Below are 21,547 nucleotides of genomic sequence, written 5' to 3' on the forward strand. Positions count from 1 at the left end.
CTCTTACAATGGAATTGTACATAGAAGCAGTGGAAGGACAGACCAGAAGGCCATGGAAGCTGCCACTACCTCTCCTACCAATGGGTCTAGTAGCAATCTTTCCCTTGAATTTCCTTCCATCTGTAAGACCTCCGTTTTTACCTGTCTTAACTCCATAGATAGAAAACAGAAGAGCTGTTCAGTACTCTTCAGTCATTTCTACTGAGAGATTTTCTCTCTCTCTCTCTCTCTCTCTCTTTGATGACAAGGTAGAAGAAGTACAATTGCAGAAGCGAAAAGAGCTGAAGGTGCAGATGCAACTCTGCTCGGGAGAGAGGCAAAAGGAGGTTGGGTTGCTCTAGATGCCTCGGGTACCCATCGTTTCATAGGTGGCAGAATCAGCAAAGGGGTGTTTGGAGTGTAAGGATTATTATTAGTGACGATTGAGAAAGCAAATTCCTTTGCCTGGACTACAGGATCTCTTTATGAGGCCAACCTTCTCCTAATAGTTTTCTTGCTTCCTGAATTAAAAAAGGCTTCGTTTCACACGCCTACTGCATCCTGAAGCATCTTTTGATTCTTTACTAGATAATGCATTACAATCCAAGGGTTGAAAGCAATGATCCCACAAGCTACAATCTGGAGAATGGCTTTCGACAACAACTGCTGCATCACGAAATTTTAATTAAGGGGCATCTAAATTGACCACTCAGTCTGGATCAGAGTCTGGCGTATCTTAACTGCCATGCAACACGTTCAGTTTTTTTTTCATTGCCTGTCACGAGTCAAAAATACATGCGTCCTGTGCTTTGCTAACAGGACAAAGCCAAAAAAGGCAAAGAGAAGAACAGCAGACAGAGAAAGCTCTTTGCTTTCCTCTCGAAAGACTCACACCACACCACACCCCAGAAGAAGGCCACAAGATTCCCTCTCTTAAAAAGACACCAAACTCCATGATTCATTCCATACGAAAAGAAAGAGAGAGAGAGAGAGGGAAAGGAAAGCCAGTTTTACCTGCAGTGTCTTTGGACCTGTGATCAGAATATGTACCCTGTTTAATGCATTGCTTTACACTGCGTATGCATGTCATAGAGATCTCAATTGAATCAGAATACAGTGATGAACCACTGGCAGTGAATGTAAAGCTAGAGAAACTAATGCTTTTCCTTTTTCCTGATAAGAATGAGTTAGGTCCACATCCTGGCCACAAGTGCCCTACCAGTCACGACCCACAACGGAATTCACTAGACAGGAGGTTATGGCTGGTTGCAGTAAAAGGTCTCTGCGTTCCAAGGGAAAGGGTCCTACAGTGTGGATCGACTCCTATGTAAGATGCGCTTGGTGGCTTTTAAGGCACTCTTATCACCTCCCATCATTTCCATCTTGGTAGTTGGACTGTAGCAGAGGTTGCTTTCGCCCTCAAATCTCATGAATCCCCATGAGAGGGACCCTTCAGTATTGGCTTCACCAGATGCTGCACCACCACAAGGTTCAAAAGTGCAATGGAGGCGTGCTTAAGAAGGTTGTGGCTGGAGTTTGGAGGCGACTCCTGTCTGCCATCGCTCTCCTTCTTTCTCTCTCTGGCATTTATGTGGCAGACCCAACAAGAAAATGGGGGGAAAAGGAAAGGACAGGCATGATGACCAGGATACATGTTATCCTTCTGGCTGGTTTGGCTCAAAAAGATCTCTTTATGGCTTACCAACAACTGCCTCTGTCAAATACCACTCACTCTGGGTAGATGAGATGAGGGAAATTTTAGTTTTGTTTTAATCTGCCTTGTTTTTAACTTGCTGCTTGTATTCTTTCTTGGGTTGCACAAGCATACGGTGTTTGATGGTAAAAAGATCTCGCCATGTGGATCTGGTGTTCGTTGGTTGGGCACGGAGTTAGCAAGAATACAAAAAAGGGAAAAAAAAAAAAGATAAAAAATTAAGTCAGGTCTAGGATATAAAAAGACCAAAACGACTTGAAAATTGGACAGGCAGGATATTCTTGTTTGATTCTCCTTAGGTGCAACCGAAACAAAATGAAGATAAACTCCTTGAGTTCAAATTCAACTCAGTGGTTCACAAGCTGACCGGGCAATCTCGTTCCTAGAATGGTTTTTCTGCTATTCCAAAGGGAGAAATAATTTCTATTTTGTAACAATATGGAGAAGCTTCTTTTCTTTGGTCATGCAGCTTAGTATGTACTTCACATTTTCCTCCTTAACTTAGTTTTACTTTAAAGGTGTCACCGAAACACACCTATGTAAGAGTTCTTATGGATATTGGATTGCTCTTCTTTGGGAGCTAAAAAGGCTAAAAGTTCGTGTAAAACTTGATGTCCCCGTTTCTGTGTGAAAACTTTCCTTTTGTATTGTCTTGTAGGAAACGAATTGAGAAAGAGATGGAGAGAGAGAGAGAGTCAGGTCAGCCCGGTTTCATTAGGTCTGGGCAGCAGCCAGACGAAAACTTAGACGCCAAACTGCTTTCTGGGGCTGGTTGGTATCCAAAAAATGGGTTGGATCTGAGATTCTGAAGCAGCTACTGATCTCCAAATTCTGGATCAGATTTGGGAAAATCACAGGTCCCTTGCTGGATTCACAGCCTAAATTAAGTCACAAATGGGTCTTGACTCTTGTGTGACCAATGAGCAAAAAAGCCTGGGAACAAAAGGTGAAGATGGTCCCAGCCCAAGTCGTCCTAGACACACAGGCTCAGTCTGACTCGGTCCAAACAAAGACCTCCTAGCTGTAACCATAAGATCTTTTGGTGTCCCACCGTACTGCGGCATCTTCCTGTGCTGCTTGGGATCATGTACCTTATAAATGTATAAAATATAGATACATATTTATGCTGTGTTTAAAATGGCAGACCATGAGACATCACTTTCACCAGCCATGCACCTCTCATGAAGTCGCCATTAACGTCTACGTAGGCACGTACAGGCGCCACGTTTATGACAGGGGAACAAGAGAGCAGGTGCGTATGTACGTACAGCCATGAGTTCTCTGCAATTGGTGTACTGTATTTATCAGATGCCAACAAATAATAAAGTTAAAATTTGGAGAAGAAGACGTCGAAAACGAAAAAGAAAAGTTACCACCTGGGGAGGAAAAGTGACTTTCCATCCATGTTGTTCCTTTCAACTAAAGGTCAAGAAAAGATGGGGTTCGGTAGAGGGGATTTTACAGGACCAAGGTTGCAGAGCTCGGATGAAGAAACCATGATCCAGAGAGTTGACGGTGACAATGCGAATCTGCTGCTCTCTTTGCGAAGTTGGGTAGCACGTAACCCGCACAAAAAGACGAAGAAATAAAGATTCGGTTGCTGCACGTCATCACTTCATTTGACAAACATGCCAGATATAGTTGCAGTATAGAGGTACTGAAGTCTGAGGGGCCTTGAAGAGGCCGAACCCCTTGTTCTCCAGATCTCCGAGTACAGGAAAACGGGACACCCATCAACTACACTGCAGTTGGAGTACAAAATTTTGGATCAAGGATTCGAAGTCCCCCTTCCTCTCTGGAGCAATGTCCTGTTGCCCAAACAAGTCTCATCGTGTATTTTGCAGCTCGCCAGCGCCACAGGTTCGTTTATATGGACAAGTATTCGTAAACGCCGTCAGATCAAAAGCTTCAAATTTGTAGATGAAAAGTAAGATAAAAGATACATGAAAAACAATAGATAACACGCTCAAAGAACGCCTATTTTTGTGAAAACTTGATTTTTAACCACTTTTTGAAATGTGTTTTTGGCTAACGAAAACGGCATTTTCTATATTCGAGAACCGAAGAAAACGTCATTTTGTGCTGTTTTAGAGACAAAATGCGTTTGAGGGCGTCCCCCAAACGCACCCTAAGAACTTGAGACAGATGATGGAGAACGATTGGTGTACAATTGCTAAAACTGTTTCTAAGTCTAATTACATTCGATTGTTATTTGTCTTTTAACTTTTTATAGAATAAATTCAGTTCTAGAAAAGTGGCGTAAGTTTTGTTCAGTCGCCATCGACTTCGAGTCACTGAGAATTGACAATTATCGGAGCCCTTTGGGTAATCAAAAAACTGAAAAGGCATCACTTCTTGTGGGCTCAAGAAAACAGACTTTTTAGTGACAAAACATGCTGATAGGCATCAGATCGGCCCCTACAAGACTTATCAAGTATCAAACATGACCCAATGTGATACCTGAATTGGTCGATTCAGACTGTATCAGCCTTTTAAAACAAAACCAAAAACAAAAAACAATGATAATAAATATTTAATCTTTTACAAGAAAATAACTTTAAAAAGGTTGCCGATTTAGAGAGGTTTGCGACAATTTCAGTTGGACATCAGCTAATCTACGGAGGAGGTGTGGCCGTCTGTAATTTCATTGCTAATGCATGTGTGGGGTGGTGAAAAATGGATAGTCCCGATTTTGCCAAAATTGTGATGAAAAGTTCAAGGTTTTCATAAAATTTGTCGACAGAGGTAGCTGCAAGTCTGCCACCATTCGATGTAGCTGTCTCCCCATTCAAGTGAAAGAGATGTTCTTTGTGAGAACTCCGGCTAGTCCATGTAACTGTAGAATGGTGTGTATTAGCACTCATATAGGTGAAAACTTTTCTTCATCCATATGCTCTGAGCTATCGATGTAAAGAACAAGCTCTAAGATCCATACGAGGTTACAGCACACCCTAGCGATGACCAGGTGACATCATAAAATGCATACACAAGGCACAATACACATACAAACCATATATTCTACTCTGATTGAAGCACTGTATATGTACGTACATATATACATACATACATATGAGATTCACTCACAGATGTGGCCATGTAAATCCAACAAAATTACACAAGCTCTGATACAAGATATCATAAGAATTTTGAGCAACTTTGTGAACATGAGGGAGAGACTAGCCTTCTTCCTCGAGCAGCATACTCATAACTTGAATAAAATCACCTCTTATTATTAGAAGCCTTTCAAACCTACCAGTCTCAACTGATCTTTCTCTTCAAGCAACCATTTCCATGTGAATTCTGAACGGATGCATCTACGGCCTGTGATCTGCCCCACCTCTGAAAATATCGAAGAGTTTCACATGACAAGAAGAACTTTTTTCCTTCAGAATTTTTAATTTAAGCAGCTCAAGCAAGCTCCAGAGATGCACTTTTAACCATTTACAGTTGGTACAACTACTCAAAGTTTACAATCACGTGCTATGCTCAGGCTTTATGGTAGCTTCTACATCCTGACCTGTTTCACTAGCTTCCCTGCTAGGTGAGTTCTCTGAAAACAACTTCTTCACCACTGCAGAGTCAGGTCTACTAGATGGAACTTTACCATCATTACTGTGAGAATCAGCCTGAACAGAGACTTTAGACGACAGTGTGCTTGTTCTTTTGCTGTCTTCCTTACTTTGAACTCGTTTTGGTGTCACAGAATTAACAGGCCTAGTGATCCTATTCTCAAATTGCCAGGCCATCAAGAAATTCTCTGTCCAGTTCCAACCCCAATCATCTTTCCTAAGGTCATAGCCGCCCTTTCCAGGGCTGTGTCTATTACTTGCTCGCCACTGAAATTTCACATGAATGGATTAAAACACATCCGAAGCACACAAAATGAAAAAGTGAGAACGCAGCACAACCTGATGAGAGAAAGCATATGCCAAAGCTCGCTCACGCTTAACTGATGCTGCTTCCCTTTCATGTACTCTAGCCAGAATTTCCTCCATGCTTTCTGAGCCACTGCACCATTCCACCTGTAAATTTGATTAAAAGAAAGAGGGCATGGAAACCACGCAAGGATGCTGAGTATCAACATTTTTTAGGATACGCTGTAAATGGAGAAAGAAAACTGAGAGCACGGCAAAGGGTAAAGCACGTCCAGGCACATGCAAACAGCCACATGCACCCAGTAGATACTAAGCATGGATATGGAAACTTTGTCCAGAGCTCATTCGACTCAAGAAGGGAAAGGGCACAAATAGAAGAAATAAAAGTGAGCATAAGGCTTGCTCCCACTCATGAAAGTGTATTCATATCTAGATGCAAAGCTCATCCTAAACACATCTGCATGGTTAGTGCCCACCCACCCTTTAGCACCCTTTCAAATTAGTATTCTGTTTTTCAATGTAAACAAATAAATAATAAACCAAAAAGAGAGATAAACAAGATGTTATATCAAGAGTAGTCTTCGTCAAGTAAAACCTAACGTCTGATCTCATCTGGAAAAAGTAGTAGGATCCAAAATGTTATCATGTATAAAACACTAACATCAAATAGAAATCTGAACTGTTAAATGAGTTCCAACTCTTTTTTGCTTGGATCTGACCAGACAACATAGCATTTAATCGACTGTCAATTGCAAATTGACATTCCAAGGCTCCCAAGGTGAAACCTCCGAGATTTTCATGTTTTAAAACCTCTGAGATTTAACTCATATTTTCTTGGGAAGAAATAAATTTTTCAGAAAAGGCTCCCAAGGAAAAACCTCACCAAGGAATTGCCGAGACAGCTCCCTGAAAAGATGATCTCAAGAAATTGCTGATAACAAGATTCTTGACAATGACAATATTTTTAATAAAACAAAGGTTATAGATCATATGTTTGTGTTGCACAAGAAGGCCAAGAGTTTAATACCTAGAATGTGTCTCTGTTACACCAACTTGTCTATTAGAAAGAAGATAAAATATACCACGTTCCAATGTTCGTATCGTACGATACGTATTGTATAGGTCAAAGAAACCTATACGATACGTATTCGATATGCGATACGCGTGCGGTATCGTGTGATACGGGTTAAAACACAAAATTTTTTATTTTTTAAAGTTTAAACACTCCCCCCTCTCTCTCTCTTCTTGTATTTAAAGACTTCAAGAGACGTAGGAAGGAGAGATTTTACACATTTTCATTAAAAATAACCAAGGATTCATCGATTTGGGAGATATTATCGTTAAATCATGAAAGATGATAGCTATATGTTTTGAACTTATAAATTTGTGATGTAATCTAAGTCCTAAAACTCCAAGTCCTAAGACTGTAAGTCTTAAGATTCTATAAAATTTTCAAGTTTAAAATTGTGATGAATGTTTATTATGTTATTTTGAATATCTAATTTCTTATTTTTGAATGTGTTGTTGATACACATGAATGTTCCTTATGTATGATGATATTTTTTATATTTGAATACATTTTTCTTGATTTTTGCTTTTTTTTCATTTTTTAAGATTTTTCTCTATTTTTCCTGATTTTTAAATATTTTTTAAAATTAAAAAATTAATTTTACGATATGCTACGCTACGTTTATGATACGTTACGATACGGCATATAGGTCGGCTCCGATACGCGATACGCTACGCCTTTTATAACATTGTCACGTTCTTCTGAAGCCGTGGATCTGAGATACCAATTGTCACAGAATGTTCTTCGAGTAAAACACATCATTAAAAGCAAATGCAGAGACAATTTATAATGAAATATAAATTAAACTAAATGAAGAAACAATTATTTCCCAGTGAAAGATGCTGGAAGTTTCAGAATATTATATGTCATTAAGCATATGGTGATATGAAGGTGTGAAGTTTGTTCTTAGCAATCCAACCTCTATCTCGTGGAGTTTAGCTTCAAGTTTCAACTGGTGATCGCGTTTTTTCTGTTTAATCCTTGTCTCAGCTAACATAGAGCACCGACGATCATGGACTTGGGCTTGTATTTTGTTCAACAACTGAAGATAACTCAAAGTTGAAGTTGTTTGCTTCTGAATAGATAGTCGTTGCTTAAGGAACTGTAATCTTTCTAGTCCTTTCAGTTGACGATAAGCTTTCCGCGCCTATGACAAACATTAGTAGATTTAGTTAGAAAAAATCATGATACTAAGATAAACACAAATCATGATACTAAGATAAACACATTATGAGATTAATTGAGAAAAATAAGATTTTTATAGAAACTACAGAAATATGAAATTAGAACATTTTCAAAATCTACAAAATGGAAATGTTAGGTACTATTAGTCAAACAGCAAGGTCAAATAAACGATTTAGTACTGTTAATGGAGAAAATATCTCAACAATGATTTTTAAGCGATAGAAAACACCTCCACTAAAAAGTGGAAGTGGAGTAACTAGTTACATATGACCATGAAAATTGAACATATGTAGCCACTTCTCATCAACTAATGAAGAATCTACAGCATTAAACATCTATGAAAACTTGTGACCATCATAATATAGCAGTTTCTCAATAAGAAGCAAACCAGATAAACATAAGGGAAATGCTATGCTAATCAATAAATCTGTAAATGTGCCTCCAGTTTTCTCCATATCCATCCAAAGCTTTCTTGCATTCAAGTTGGGAGGAACTAAAACATGAAATTCTTTCCAAATCTATTGTATCCAATTCACTACAATCAGATGATACATTCATCAAGAATCTATAATCTTCAGCCATCCGCAATCCTTAGTACAGCAGCAAAAATAACATGGTATCAGGCTAACAAGATGAGAATGTAGACAACCACTTAATATCCATTGTGAGCTTGCTTCATTTGACTCTTCTATACTTTAACCTCTAAAAATGCAGTCGAGGGAAGGACAAGCTTATCACAAAAGGTCCCATTGTTTTCTACAGCAACGGAACTATGAAAATTCAAAGAAAACAATAAATTTAAACCATCTAACTACTGAACAGGAACCATTTTCTTAAATGGTCACAAATATGACCATTCATGAAGATCATAACGGCCAAAAACTAAAGATGCCAATTAAGTACCAGAAAGCCACGGAATGCAGTTTGGATGACAATTGCTGCTTTATCCTCAGTATACAAATTAGTGACTTCTGCATTGGAGTTTGATGCAGTGATTGAGAATCTTTTGGAGCCTTTGGACTTATGATGCCTCCACTTAAATCCTTTTGAATGGTTAGATGGAGTTGGCTTCTAAAAAACAAAACAAAAAAATATTGGTGACCAATAGTATAACAAGAAACGGTGGATTTTAACAACAAACAGAAAATGGACAACTGGCACAATGTTCAGGTTGTCATAAAGCAATCAAACAGTTCAAATTTCCACTATCACAGGGATCTTTATGTCATTCTAATGGTTAAAGGATTAAACGCATTACTCACAGAAATAAAGAATAATAAATTAAAAAAACTTTTGGAGATTTTTACACTTTCACAAGCCAACAGAAACAGTGAGACAGAACCATGCACATGAAGCGACATATGCATGTGTGGAGTAAAAGAAGGCAAGGGATAGTTTTCTTCACACTTCACAGTGCACTCGTTAGGCATTATCGTGTTTAGGTAACATTTTGTGCTATTTGAGTCCTTGAGTGCTGCATTTATGAAATAACCATTAAAAGCAGGAAAGTCTCGGTTTTGTTCTCTTGAAATATACAAATACAAATGTTTGATTTTGAAATATGTCAACAATTTCTCTGAGAAATAAGGTAATAGGCAGATATTACACTTCAATGTACAATTGAAGTTTCCCACAGTTAGAACAAGATGAGAAGAAAAGTCTGATATAGTACCTGTTCCTTTGAGTAGCCTTCCTTCAATGACTTCTTCACATTGATGACGGTCTTAAACCAATCTCCGGAACCCATTCAAGCAATGAAATGTTGTTCCTCTTTGATATTAGAAACAAACAGAAGCAGTTATTATGAATGAGCCTTACAAAAATATATAAGTAAATCCATATTGCACCTAAGTACTATATGAACAGTTTTCCAGGCTTAGCAGAAAGTGCTATAGCTTGAGTAGGAATAAAGGATGAAAGATACCCCAACATGACCATTGATCTTTGACAGGTGAAAGGGATGCTACGTGATACACAAGTAATGTAACAAAAGAGGGAAAAAAATAAAAAAGGAGATAGCTTTATCCTTTAAAGAGCAGAAACCACAGAAAAGATGAGCTATTTGGCTCCACTTTAGATTTGCAATATTACAATTGTTCCCATTACAGAATAAAAAAAAAATAATAACTATATTTATGTTAAATACAATATCAGTGCTTTCTTTATACAATCCTGTACAGGATTGTTATTACCTTCATGCTACCCAATAGAATGTCCATGAACAAGAAGATTTATTTCAGTAATAGAAACATCCAAATGCGCATGATATGGTTACTAAATTGCCTTATATAGTATGATAAGAATGCTTTTGATGGAAACCCTACAAATTGTACATTGTATTTGAATAATTTTCAATATTTACAGTTTAATTCTTTAGAAAACAACATCTGATGTTAGGAAAATATTTGCTGAAGATATCTGCAACTACTCGAAGGACATTGCTTTCACTGCTTGTAATATCGATATTTGCTTGTAATATCGATATTTGGGAACACTGAGATCTGTCATATCGATTGCCAATGAGTTCTAAAATATCTTTGTCAGCACAGTCAAACACAGTGGACTTAGTCCTGACAAATCAATCCTTTATTTCAAATAGTGTTAGCAGTTAGCACAATGCCTATTAATATCCTCTAAATGCCTCAATACTTGTTCTCGCTCTCTCTCTCTCGTTTAGTTCCTACGCCTTCAAACTACGTTAGTTACCTAAAATCAAAAGAAATCAGCTACCGATTTTCTTGTATCAAGGTAATAACATAAATATGCAGCAGAGAGATGGTGACTAACTTCATGACATTATTCTAAGGATCATCTCCTGTATATGTAGTTCCTCCAGAACTAAATGATTTGGGAACAAAAATACACTCCACACTTTTATTAAATGATAATGCTGGACAAGGGTTGATAGTGATTCAAGACAGTAAATCACAATTTCAGCCGATGATTGTATTCAACATGCAGTTAGTAGGAGCGACTGCGCCTTATCTGTTACTTCCACTACATTGCGAAGTGCAAACGCAAGACACTCATTCAATATAGAGATGGTAAGTTGGCCACCTGAACCCCAGTCAGGAAGCGATGGTGATCGAACAAAACCACCGAACTTAAAAACTTCTAGATTCAAAACTAAGATACCCTCAAAATCAATGCAGTGCATAAAAGACATACCATTTCAAATTAAACAAACAAGCCATTTACTGAAGAAAAAATTCATTTAGCTATAATATAGTCCACGTGGTAATTAGCTGAAAAGTTCGATCACACAGAACAACGTTGTCTGAACAAAAGACAGAAAAGCACCTAGTGGAGCCTCATCAGCAACAAGCCAGTCATATATATCATGGCCAATGTAAGCCATTATTAACAAATTTGGGGTCATATTACAAGAAGGAATAGGAACGACCCAAACAGATATCAGATTGGCCTAGGGGCTATGAATTCTAAATTTCAAGCAATTGGTATATTAGATACGAAAGCAGGTACTGAATTCTGAGATCACGGTCCATAATAAATCACTCAAAACACCAGACGAGGAAACACCCATTTAGTTAGAGAGTTCCCAATCAGAGTGACTCCAAGTTTAGAAACTAGAACACATGCGTCCATGAAGAAGAAGGAAGAAGACACAAGAGAAACATCATCCAGAAAGAACACGTCGGTGAAGACATGAACAATGAAAAAGAAGAGTCAAAACTCAAAACGGCAATAGAAACATCATGGAGGAAACACACGTCGGTTTCAGGGATACCCAAAGAAAAGTAAGCGAAACCAAAACCAGCAACAAGGGAAAAAGGAAAAAGCAGGAATCAGCTTGCGTCTGCACCTACCAATTAGAGAGATGAGATGTGCTTGGGGGAAGAATAAAGCGATACAACAGATCTGTTATAAGCACACCACTGGTGGCCCAGCAGCATCAGTACAGACTAATCATCTCAGTAGATTGGGGGAATCGCAAAAACCATACAAAAGACAATGATGACGAGGACAATAATTACAGAAAGAAGACGAAAGCGTGAACTGGGAATTGCAAAAATATAGTCATCTCATGGTGGTCTTCAACCACCTGCATTATTGGGTAGGAAGAAAATAAGGGCAACGATAATTTGGCCAAATCGGCGGTTGCCTCCTTGCAAGGGTGAAAGAAGCGAGGCCTTCGAGGGGGTTGGGTGGAAATTTGCAGGATGGTAGATGATGAACGATCAGGAGGCATCCATTCCCACCCATTTTCTTTGCAAATTTTAAATTTGGAGGATGGTAGGTGAGATGGGTGTGGCTGCTTGTGCGGATTCTGAATTATAAACGTGGTCGGATGGTGGCTGAAACCATCAATCAACGTATGGTTTGTTCATTCGTTCATGTCAGAGCGGGTGGTTTTTGTTGGCTTGTGGAGATTTTATGGTATTGTTAAATTTGGAGGGAAGGAAGATTTCGCGGGACGAATAAGACTCTTGCAGGGGGGAAATAAAGGACCGCGAGAGGTAACAAATGATGTTCTTTTCTGAGAAGGGGAGGGGAAGACAGACGCGGAGAATCAAAGAGTTGTTTATAAAAAACATATGCTGACACGATGGAAAGATGCCGGAAAAACCCAAAGAAGATTAAAAAAAAAGAAAAAATGGTCCCGGCGGGGCTCGAACCCGCGACCTTCGGCTCATAAGACCAACGCTCTAACCAACTGAGCTACGGGACCTTGGGTGCGGACGAGTTGCCGAGTCGCTAACATCTGAATTGTGCAATGGTACAGTACCCATTCGGAAAAGAATACAAAAAGGTGGTCCCGGCGGGGCTCGAACCCGCGACCTTCGGCTCATAAGACCAACGCTCTAACCAACTGAGCTACGGGACCTTGGATGTGGGGATAATGAATGGAAAATAAAAAAGCAATTTTAATGAAGTACTACTATCTACTGCATCACCTACTCCAGATATAACGGAATGTTCAGATCCAATTTGCTCACGGATATGGTTGGTGCAACAGGGTGATCCGTGATACCCAACCTCTCCAACATTACTAAATGAGTTCATGCAGTTTACGGGCAACATAGGAACCAAGTTTGATCATTATATCCACATTGGGATCCAGGACAACCAAAAGCATGTTCTAGTTTTGAAGCAACAACAAAAGGGCACTTTTCAATTGGACATAAAGGGTGATTATTTGAAAACTTTTCAAACTCTGCATTCTTTTGTTTTGAGCAAAAATATATATGTATATATCAATTCAAATACAGATCCCATCTTTGGACCTGGATCCATCTTAATAACAAGCAGCCCACATCCAATCTTCAGCTATGTTGGTTGGGTAAGCTGGATAACTGGGCACATATGGTCGGCTCACAAACAGTTTTTTTTTTTCACTTTTTTTTTTTCATTTTTTTAATGCCAAACCGTTTTTTTTATTTTGTGTTATTAGTTTCTTACTTATTTTATTTTTCTTTCATTCTTATAAATTTTTAAAATTTACCGTATTTTTCCTGTTTTTCAAGCTCGTCGTATTATACCCGAGAAAACCTTACCGTTTAAAATTTCGAAAAGTTATTTGTGACTATAGTTTTAAGTTTGGAAATAAAAAAAAACCTAAGTTAAATGAGCTTAGTCGAATTTAATCGTGCTAAGTTCATGTAACTCAAACTCGACTCAATAATGAACTCGAGTTTTACAAGTTTATGTCGAATTTACCTGATCGATTTCGAGTTTAAGCTCGAGTTGGCTCAACTCATTATACGGCCCTATTAACCAATCACCACGTCTCCTGATTTTTATATTCCAACTTTGTTCATAAAAAGGGTGTTTTACCTTTTTTTAAGCTTTTATATATGAAAGGCATTTTGGTCATTTCAAGCAATGTTGTGAGAAGCATACATTTACAAAAAAAAAAAAAAAAAAAAAAGTGCAAAAACGCTTTGACTCAGGCGCATGGTGCGCTCTGTGTTTAATTATAAAATAATTTTTTATTATAAAATATATTGATTAATAAAAATATATATATTATTAAAAAAATTATTTTTTTATTCTTAATGAGCTAAACGGGTTGGACCGGGCTGACCCGGGCCAAGTTTTTTCGGGCCCAAGCTCGGACCCAATCCGGCCCGACGCCCACCCTTTGAGGACGTGTATCAAGTATGATGGTCCTCCTCCCATGTTGCCAATTGCCATGTGTCGCAAGTTACGTGTTCATCTATTTGCTTCATTACGTGTTCATCTATTGTCAATACCAAATGTTATCATAAATTCATAATCATTTTCTGAATAGAATCTGATTCCCTGAATCGAATCAGAATCGTTTAAAATTTTGCCGAAAATATAAAATTTCTACAAAAGATAAAAAATAGTTAAAAATGTAAACACTTTATCGAAGTGGTCACGATACTAATTCAGCAACAATTACTTTCTTGGAACCTTCTCACTCCTTCTCTCTCTTTCTAAATGTTTATCATTGCATCTTTAACTTATTATATTTTCTTTCAAATTTTTTGCATTCATTAGTTCATGCTGTTTTTTTGTGCTTCATGGTAGCTATGTTCAATCACTTACTTACCGAATCAATTGAAGAATATTTATTACATTATTTTGTGTTATATAAATAAATATAGAAACATAAAAACTTTACATTAACACAAATTATCTTTTTCATTATATATATTTTTTGTGGATGTTTTTTTTTCCTTTTTGTTTTCTTCGTCTTTATTTCTAGCTTAAACATGTTCTCTTTTTGAAAGAGCTGCCTGTCTTTTTTGTAATACGTTATTATTTGTTAAAATAATTCAAATTTATTGTATGGTGTTAATATTTCGAAAGCATTCTTTGTACTAAGTATGTTAGGACATTGTATTTATAAGTTTTTGTGGTTTGCATATGTTATGTCTTGTTTTTTATTGATATGTTTAGTATTATAATCATTTTTATCAGTTTTGTTGTTATTTTTATGAATATTATATAATTCATAAATTTGTCCGTAAAGCTTACGCTTCAATTAACGTCTCGCCTCGTTTTATCGCCTTTTACAAGCACCCAAATACTTTGGTTGTGTTCTAGGCCCGAACAACCTGCTTCTAGAAAACATGTTTAATGGGCCTCAAATTGGAACCATTGAATTTTAAAATTCTCATTGAACCTTAAATGCTTAGGGATGCAAACGGTTCGAATCTGGCTAATCAACTATCACTAAAAGTAAACAAAACCTAGACCTCTTAAAATTGATGTGAAAAAAAGTGTTTTAAACAAACTTGTGAACCATCTAATGCGTTTATAAACACTAATTAAATATAAATCATGTTTTATTTTTAAGTCATTTTTGTGAAATTGATCTTTCCACTGTCAAAATTAAAAAATGTTATTTAAGTAAGAAAAAAGACCAACTTAATATGTTTTTCCCCAAATCAATCTTAAGATCACATCTGTAAGGTTTGATTATAAAACATATTTTAATAATTAATTTTAATGGGTCTAATTTTTATCAGTGCAATCGACTCAGCTGGCAACTGAAACTAATGATACAGTTTTAGTCACTGAGTCAGCCAATTGAATGATACAGTTTTAGTCACTGAGTCAGCCAATTGAAGGGTTCCACCAGCGAGATTTTAATTATTCTTTGAGATATTTTGAATTTTTCTGATTTTTTAAATTTATTTTGATATATATTAATATACGTTTATAAACAACTATTTGTTTTTCATTAATCCACAATAAAGCTCAGCTGAATCACATTGGTGAATTTAGCCGATTCACGAAATCGGCTGCTCACCAATTTTATTCACAAATCGATTCTTACAACGCCATCTAAAGGGTCGCTCCTGCGCTGATCAATTTGAAACAGGCAACCAAATGGCTCAACTATTTTTGTAAGTTAAAAATTTCTTTGGCCCTTTACCTTTAAATTCTAACAAAGTTTATGCACAGCGCAAACGGGTCGATTTGCCGACACCTTTTTCCGGCCATGTCAATAAACATCCATCACCCAATTCCGGCCATATCAATGATCATGCGTCACTCAATTATGGGGAAATGAGTTTTCTTCTCTTTCTCTAGTGAAAAAATTATTACGAAGCCTTTCTAGATTCTCACATGGGAGCACGTACAGACTGAAACTGCAACTCACTGTTCGGAGTTATCTCTCGCAACAACGGTTATTGAAACTTGCAATTATTGAAATGATCCTGGTTAGATGGAGAGTTATATATATATCACATTTAGTGGACATTATAAGACATCAAATTTCAACCATCCAATTAGATATTATTTAATCTTAAAATAGTATTGCCATGAGAAACATTTAATAGGCTAATTCTCTTTCAATCTAATAAGTAATAACGTTTCTAGAACCACAGAAAAACGAACCCTTCATATATACGCCCTCGCCGCTTGACGTACACATCATTAATATAGGAACCGTTATATCTGAAGGACCGTTCACCGTTCAGATTTTGGCTTTGGCCCCCACTGGTTTCTTGGATTCCCTTGGCGCTCTCTCTTTTTGCCGCTTTTTTAATTCAAAACCGAGAATTTGGATTTGGATAATCTAGGTAGATAAAAAAATGGGATTAAATTTGTTAAAGAAAACTAAAATCTAAAAACCGTTCACGTCTCCCTCCATTACCACCATGACACCAAACGCTTAAACTCCGTAAATGGACTTGTTCTTTGTTTTCTTTTGTTAGATTTGGATTCGAGATTTGGATCCACAGGCGAGTCGGACCTGTACTCACTACTCGGACCCTCCCCGAAACGGTCGCCCACCAATTTTGACCCAACACGACGACGACGAAGCGAACCGTTTCCCATCCCGAACGGCTATTTCTCTCTCGCCGTCTCCGTTCTTCTTCACTGTCTCTTTCACTGCCAGTCCACCATGCGGAAGCCTTGCTTCGTCGTCTCCGGCGCTCCGGCTCTCCTCCCCTTGCTGGTGCTGCTGTCGGAGATGGCCGGCGGGACGAGGGGCGACGACCAGAGCTACGACGTCGAGCTGTGGTGCGTGGCGAAGAACAACGCCCCCGACTCGGCCCTCCAGACGGCGCTCGACTGGGCCTGCGGCCACGGCGGCACGGACTGCTCGCCCATCCAGTCGGGCGGACCGTGCTACGACCCCTCCGACATCCAGGCCCTCGCCTCCTTCGCCTTCAACGATTACTTCCTCAAGAACGGCCTCTCCCAGCAGAGCTGCGACTTCTCCGGCACCGCCGCCCTCACCTCCCTCAACCCCAGTACTAATTCGACCTCTTTTTTTCCTCTTCTTCCCACCTCTCCCTTTCTTCTTCCCTTTATTTCACGTCTTTTTCCCTTCTTTTCGCTTCCGTTCGGATGCGAATGTGCAGGTTTCGGAAACTGCTTTTTCCCATCGAGGTGAGTCATCGTCAGTCATCCCTCTTTTCTCTTTCGAATTTTTAGGGTTTAGTCTCATTGCTACAATCTGTGGCTTCTTCCCTCGGTTAAAATCCCAACTGTGAATCGGAATGGGGATTCGTTACCAGAGCCTAAAATAAAAAATGTCCCTTTCTGCGGGACTTTTTTTCTCTTTGGAGGCTTCCAGACTTCCAGTTATCCAGAAAAAGCAGGATAATTCTGGGGAAACTGACGTTAAGCTTCTATGGAAATCAGTGTGGTTTTCTAACTTTCCAGCTCAGATTCCCCGACTTTTTTTCTGGATAAACGGGCATAATGTAGAGGACGTACGACCAAGTTCGGATCGCACATGCGCTGATGCTTACTGGGTTCCAGGGAAGGAACCGACAGGCGTGTGGGGCCCTTACAGAGTCCTGGTGAATGTAATATAACGTAACCGTCTTCGCTTTTTTTAACGCCTTGTCGTGAAATTGAAGGTGACGTTTCGTGAAACTGAAGAAGGAAGGGTCCAAGGCCCAAATAATTTTTATTTGCTCTTAGTCGAAATTTTGGATCCTTTTGATGGGTTTCTTGTAAAGCGCTTTTCTTTTTTCCAATAATTGAGCATCCTTGTTATGTTTGTGTCCGAATTAAACGTTGACGTCTTTAAGCTTAGAGTCCAAAAAAGCTTAATTTTAACCGAGTTTTTATAGTAAATTATCGTTTCGAATGGGGGGGGAATGAGAAAAGGAGGTCGACTGATGTTTACAAGATCGTTTGCTTACCATTGCCACGACGCAATTCCCTGTAGAAAATGAGTCTGCTATTGGCTAAGCAATGTAACGAGCAATTCCTTCGTAGAAAATCAAATGTAGGAAAGTTTCTTGAAGGTTTCGATCATATGGATTTTGCTGTTTCATTTTATTTGAAATAAGATTTCATCAGGAACAAAAAGGGGAAATCTGTCGGTCGCTTTAAAGTTCATGAGAGTTAAGGCATTCTTTATATATTATATTTCATCTTAATTTTTTCTCTAATTGACACGCCCAAGTATAAAACCATGGTTTTTGGAAGGACAAAGACCATAAATAAAACCATGGTATTTTTATCAGCATCCCGTACCTTAGTATGGTAATTGTTCAGGAATATTGGCGATAACTTGTCTAATGTTGTAGGGATGAACAGCTACAAAGCAAACACTTTAATAAGTGATGTTCTGATTCTTGTGTTGCAGTTTTTCAGTAAAGAATGGGACCTCGGGAGGGAGGAGTACTGAAGGAGGAGGTGTCCCTCCTGGTTTCTACATAAATGAGTGGGGAGGTGCAGCGGGAGAAAGAAGGGCATCTGCATTATCTGCGTCTGCATCTGCTGCGGCCACTATGGTGGTGCTCATCCTCACTCTTTATCCTTCATGATCATCTCTTCTTCTTCTCACTTCTCACATCTTCACTGAGTGTATAGTCGGATGCAACAAAATTACTTCTCATCTTCTGTCCTTTTCTCTTCTTCATCATCATCTTCTTCGTCTTTTCCCAGAGCCCACAGCTCATTTACTGCGTTCACGGGCCAACGAATTGTTATATAATATTCACTTGGTACCTTTTTTTGGAAGGGCTGTACTGTAGTAGTTTGTCGGTCACGACCTAGTGAAAGGTTGCGTGTTAAATTATGAAGTCTTCTTGGATGCCAGCAGTTTTTTCTTATGGGTAAACGTATAGCATAAAACGAAGATGTCCGATACTCAAGGATGAATTTCGAAGCCCATCCATCTAACAACATATTTGCACAGAAATTTGTTCTTTCTTTGGGTGAATTAGATCCATTCTCTTGGATTTATCCTCCTGCATCTAGAGGTATCAACAGCCCAGTTTCAGACAGATGGTCAAAATTCAGTCGAGGAAAGTCTAAGTTTCAAACTGTGCTGGATCTTTTGTGCGCCTTGGACTTACTCTGCTTCGAACAAAGTATGAAAAATTCATGTCACTCCGATTCAACTCACGAATCAATATCAAACCCATCTTTGCACTTTCCGTTGGTCTTAGCCTCAGCAGAACACCAGCCACCAGCCCGTGACGACTGGGCCTAGGTTTATTTAAACCAAGCCCAGTTCCGTGGGTGGTCGCAATGGAATTTGAATGTGCAACTTTGTACTCTCTGGATCATCTCTCAACAGGGGTGTCAGTGCCCTCTTTGGACTGCCCAAATGGGTATACGTGTTCTCGACTAAGTTGAATCTCTAGCAAGCCTCTATGAGTACATGATGCTTCTGCTGCGGAGGATGGAGAAATTATTCTTACTGTGCAATGACCCATCAAGCATTTGGGAGTGAAAGCCACTTGCTGTATTGCTGCCACTGTTACTGGGGGGTGTTTGCATAGGGGTAAAAGGAAACACGGGAAAAAGTGCAGCGAAGGTTTCACTATTTTTGCTTTCGACGAGTGAAAAAGTCAGACGCTTAAGACAAAAATTTCACTCTTTTTTGGGATGCAAAGTGTCACATTTACCGTCATCAATGTTTTCCTTGTCTGACTTGTTCTCGAAATTTTACCCCTATGCAAACTGCAGATAAAAAGGCACATGTAATCAAACACAAGCCATGATATTCAACTTTTTTTTTTTTAATTACCGTACGCTCGGTGAAACTTTGGTTGAATCATCCTGAAGAAATTCTTCATAACGTGCATCGAATTCCTGTAGTAGATGCATTTAGAGTGACAATTATCCACAAACACTTTGTTTCTTTTATCTTGGATAGGCACTCTTACCAAATTACGTCAGCAGTAACACACCATTGTATTGAACGGGTGGGCCGGATCCCCAAGCAAGATTATATCAGTACACGCAGCATGAAATCCAAAACACGCTATATAACCGAACTAGAATTTGGTACATCATTTTCCGAGGTAATCTGTCAATGACCAATGCATGCTTATGAATATGTTACTCCATTTGCATCTAAAACTTCATACCAATTTCCCATTTATATTTTTGAGCCTGAATCTGACTTTTGAACAAGAATCGCCAATGTCCAAATAGTTGATTAAGACAATATGTAAAAATGCCTATTGTTGGCCGCCATATGCATTTCGGTCCCAAGATCCAAAACAAGTGCAGAAAAAGTACTAAAACCGTGTGTAAAAGCCTCAACAATGTAGATTGGATGCAGAAACCTGGAACTGCATTATATAATCTTGCTGTTTATTTGGTTCTCCAATCACACGGACAAAACTTTGTCCACTGAGGCTTCTGCTTTTATTCTGTTTTTAACTCAGGCCTTCATCAAACTTCCAATTCACTAGAGTAGCCAAGAATGAGCATATACAAGTCGCAGGCTCATTATATAGAGTAGCTCCCTTTGGGACTTCCATTTAAATGTCAATAATCCAGAATCGTAACCAAGATGCAGTGAGACGTTTGGGATTCATCTTGGGTACGACTTTGGTATCTTAATCTTTGGTTGGATCTTCTTTGTTTTAGAGTTTGGAATTGGATCTATACAAATTTACAGTTGAAATTTGGTCTTAGTTTTCCCTCTACATAAAATGTTCATTGAACAAGCCAACTTCTGTAAGGTTGAGGCATATCTATGATTTTTCAGTTGATTTTTTTTTAATACACGGTTCAGATGCGGTTTTAAGGGTTTTCTTCTTATTTCCAACCACTCTAAAGGTATTAGCTGTTCGGACGCCCCCTACTTGCAATTCTGTCCTAGAATTTCCACTAGATCTAATTTCAACAACAGGTGCAAATCTTCAGCAGAATCTAGGTAAATCTTCACCTCACCATTAATTTCCCATCCGGAGCCAAAAGGCCAAAGATACCAAGGAGAAAAAGCCAACTGAATTGTACAAGTACTTTCACGGCACTGCACATGGGCCAAATTAGCTGCACAGAGATTCGAGGGAAGAAGTTTTAGTGATCAAAAACCGAGCAACAGATTCTTCTAAAAACAATGTGCAATTGGTGGGCTTCACAATACTTGATAAAGGCCCACCTGCACTTTGCTCTACTGTTATTAGTGGAGAATGAATTGACCATACTCAGTTCGATCTATGTACCATCAATCAATATTTGAGTGGTCCAAAACTTAGCTCCTGTTTGGAAGAAAAAATGTCAGACGGTAAAGAGAATTGAGTTGTGGTTTTGGAACTTGCCTCCTTGCGTTTAAGATCACCAGGGCAGTGTCACCAAAATATAGGATTGCCAATGAAGTTTTTTTCGCTTCTGAAACCATTACAACCATATTTTAAAACTGTCTTGGAGGAGTAATCATCAGGGGTCTAGTATTTGTCGTTCGCAGAGAGGAAGACACTGATTATTGGCTGGCTGGAACCAAAAGTGAAGATTTTGGTGGACAGGGATTCCATAAAAACTTCAACCCTGGAATGGGCTGGAGTCGAATATCAA

The 21,547-nt window shown here is 38.7% G+C and overlaps 2 protein-coding genes and 2 non-coding genes across 5 annotated transcripts; 1 reads left to right on the forward strand and 3 right to left on the reverse strand.

The window, feature by feature from the left end:
* Positions 1-4,696: 4,696 nt before the first annotated feature.
* On the reverse strand, positions 4,697-12,302 carry LOC116265381 (protein IQ-DOMAIN 9-like). Of its 2 annotated transcripts, none has more exons than XM_031645957.2 (6): positions 11,650-12,302; positions 9,495-9,592; positions 8,726-8,893; positions 7,557-7,784; positions 5,602-5,715; positions 4,697-5,529 (listed from the first exon to the last, which is right to left on the reverse strand). In XM_031645957.2, exons 2-6 carry the CDS (start codon positions 9,567-9,569, stop codon positions 5,167-5,169), a joined length of 948 nt encoding a protein of 315 aa, XP_031501817.1. In that variant the 5' UTR covers positions 9,570-9,592; positions 11,650-12,302; the 3' UTR covers positions 4,697-5,166. The 2 variants fall into 2 exon arrangements, with proteins under 2 accessions (XP_031501817.1, XP_031501833.1); XM_031645973.2 differs by lacking the exon at positions 11,650-12,302 and adding an exon at positions 11,123-11,641.
* A 136-nt stretch (positions 12,303-12,438) lies between these two features.
* Positions 12,439-12,512, reverse strand: TRNAI-UAU (transfer RNA isoleucine (anticodon UAU)). Its single transcript has one exon. It is a non-coding gene; the product is annotated as a tRNA-Ile (tRNA).
* Positions 12,513-12,594: 82 nt separating this feature from the next.
* TRNAI-UAU (transfer RNA isoleucine (anticodon UAU)) lies at positions 12,595-12,668 on the reverse strand. Its single transcript has one exon. It is a non-coding gene; the product is annotated as a tRNA-Ile (tRNA).
* Positions 12,669-16,523: 3,855 nt separating this feature from the next.
* LOC116248283 (PLASMODESMATA CALLOSE-BINDING PROTEIN 5-like) lies at positions 16,524-18,829 on the forward strand. The gene is made up of 3 exons (XM_031620986.2): positions 16,524-17,022; positions 17,134-17,161; positions 18,375-18,829. Exons 1-3 carry the CDS (start codon positions 16,671-16,673, stop codon positions 18,553-18,555), a joined length of 561 nt encoding a protein of 186 aa, XP_031476846.1. The 5' UTR covers positions 16,524-16,670; the 3' UTR covers positions 18,556-18,829.
* The last annotated feature ends 2,718 nt before the right edge of the window (positions 18,830-21,547 follow it).

The sequence above is a fragment of the Nymphaea colorata genome, chromosome 1, assembly GCF_008831285.2.
Source record: "Nymphaea colorata isolate Beijing-Zhang1983 chromosome 1, ASM883128v2, whole genome shotgun sequence".
Lineage (NCBI taxonomy): Eukaryota > Viridiplantae > Streptophyta > Magnoliopsida > Nymphaeales > Nymphaeaceae > Nymphaea > Nymphaea colorata.

Bases quoted from the DNA above. Each gene is read 5' to 3' on its own strand.
- LOC116248283 (XM_031620986.2), top strand. From the start codon at position 16,671: ATGCGGAAGCCTTGCTTCGTCGTCTCCGGCGCTCCGGCTCTCCTCCCC. The intron at 17,023-17,133 runs GTACTAATTCGA...GCGAATGTGCAG, and splicing joins CCTCACCTCCCTCAACCCCA to GTTTCGGAAACTGCTTTTTC. The intron at 17,162-18,374 runs GTGAGTCATCGT...CTTGTGTTGCAG, and splicing joins AACTGCTTTTTCCCATCGAG to TTTTTCAGTAAAGAATGGGA.
- LOC116265381 (XM_031645957.2), bottom strand. From the start codon at position 9,569: ATGGGTTCCGGAGATTGGTTTAAGACCGTCATCAATGTGAAGAAGTCA. The intron at 8,894-9,494 runs GTACTATATCAG...TTTGTTTTTTAG, and splicing joins AAGGCTACTCAAAGGAACAG to AAGCCAACTCCATCTAACCA. The intron at 5,530-5,601 runs GTTGTGCTGCGT...GTGAAATTTCAG, and splicing joins CATATGCTTTCTCTCATCAG to TGGCGAGCAAGTAATAGACA.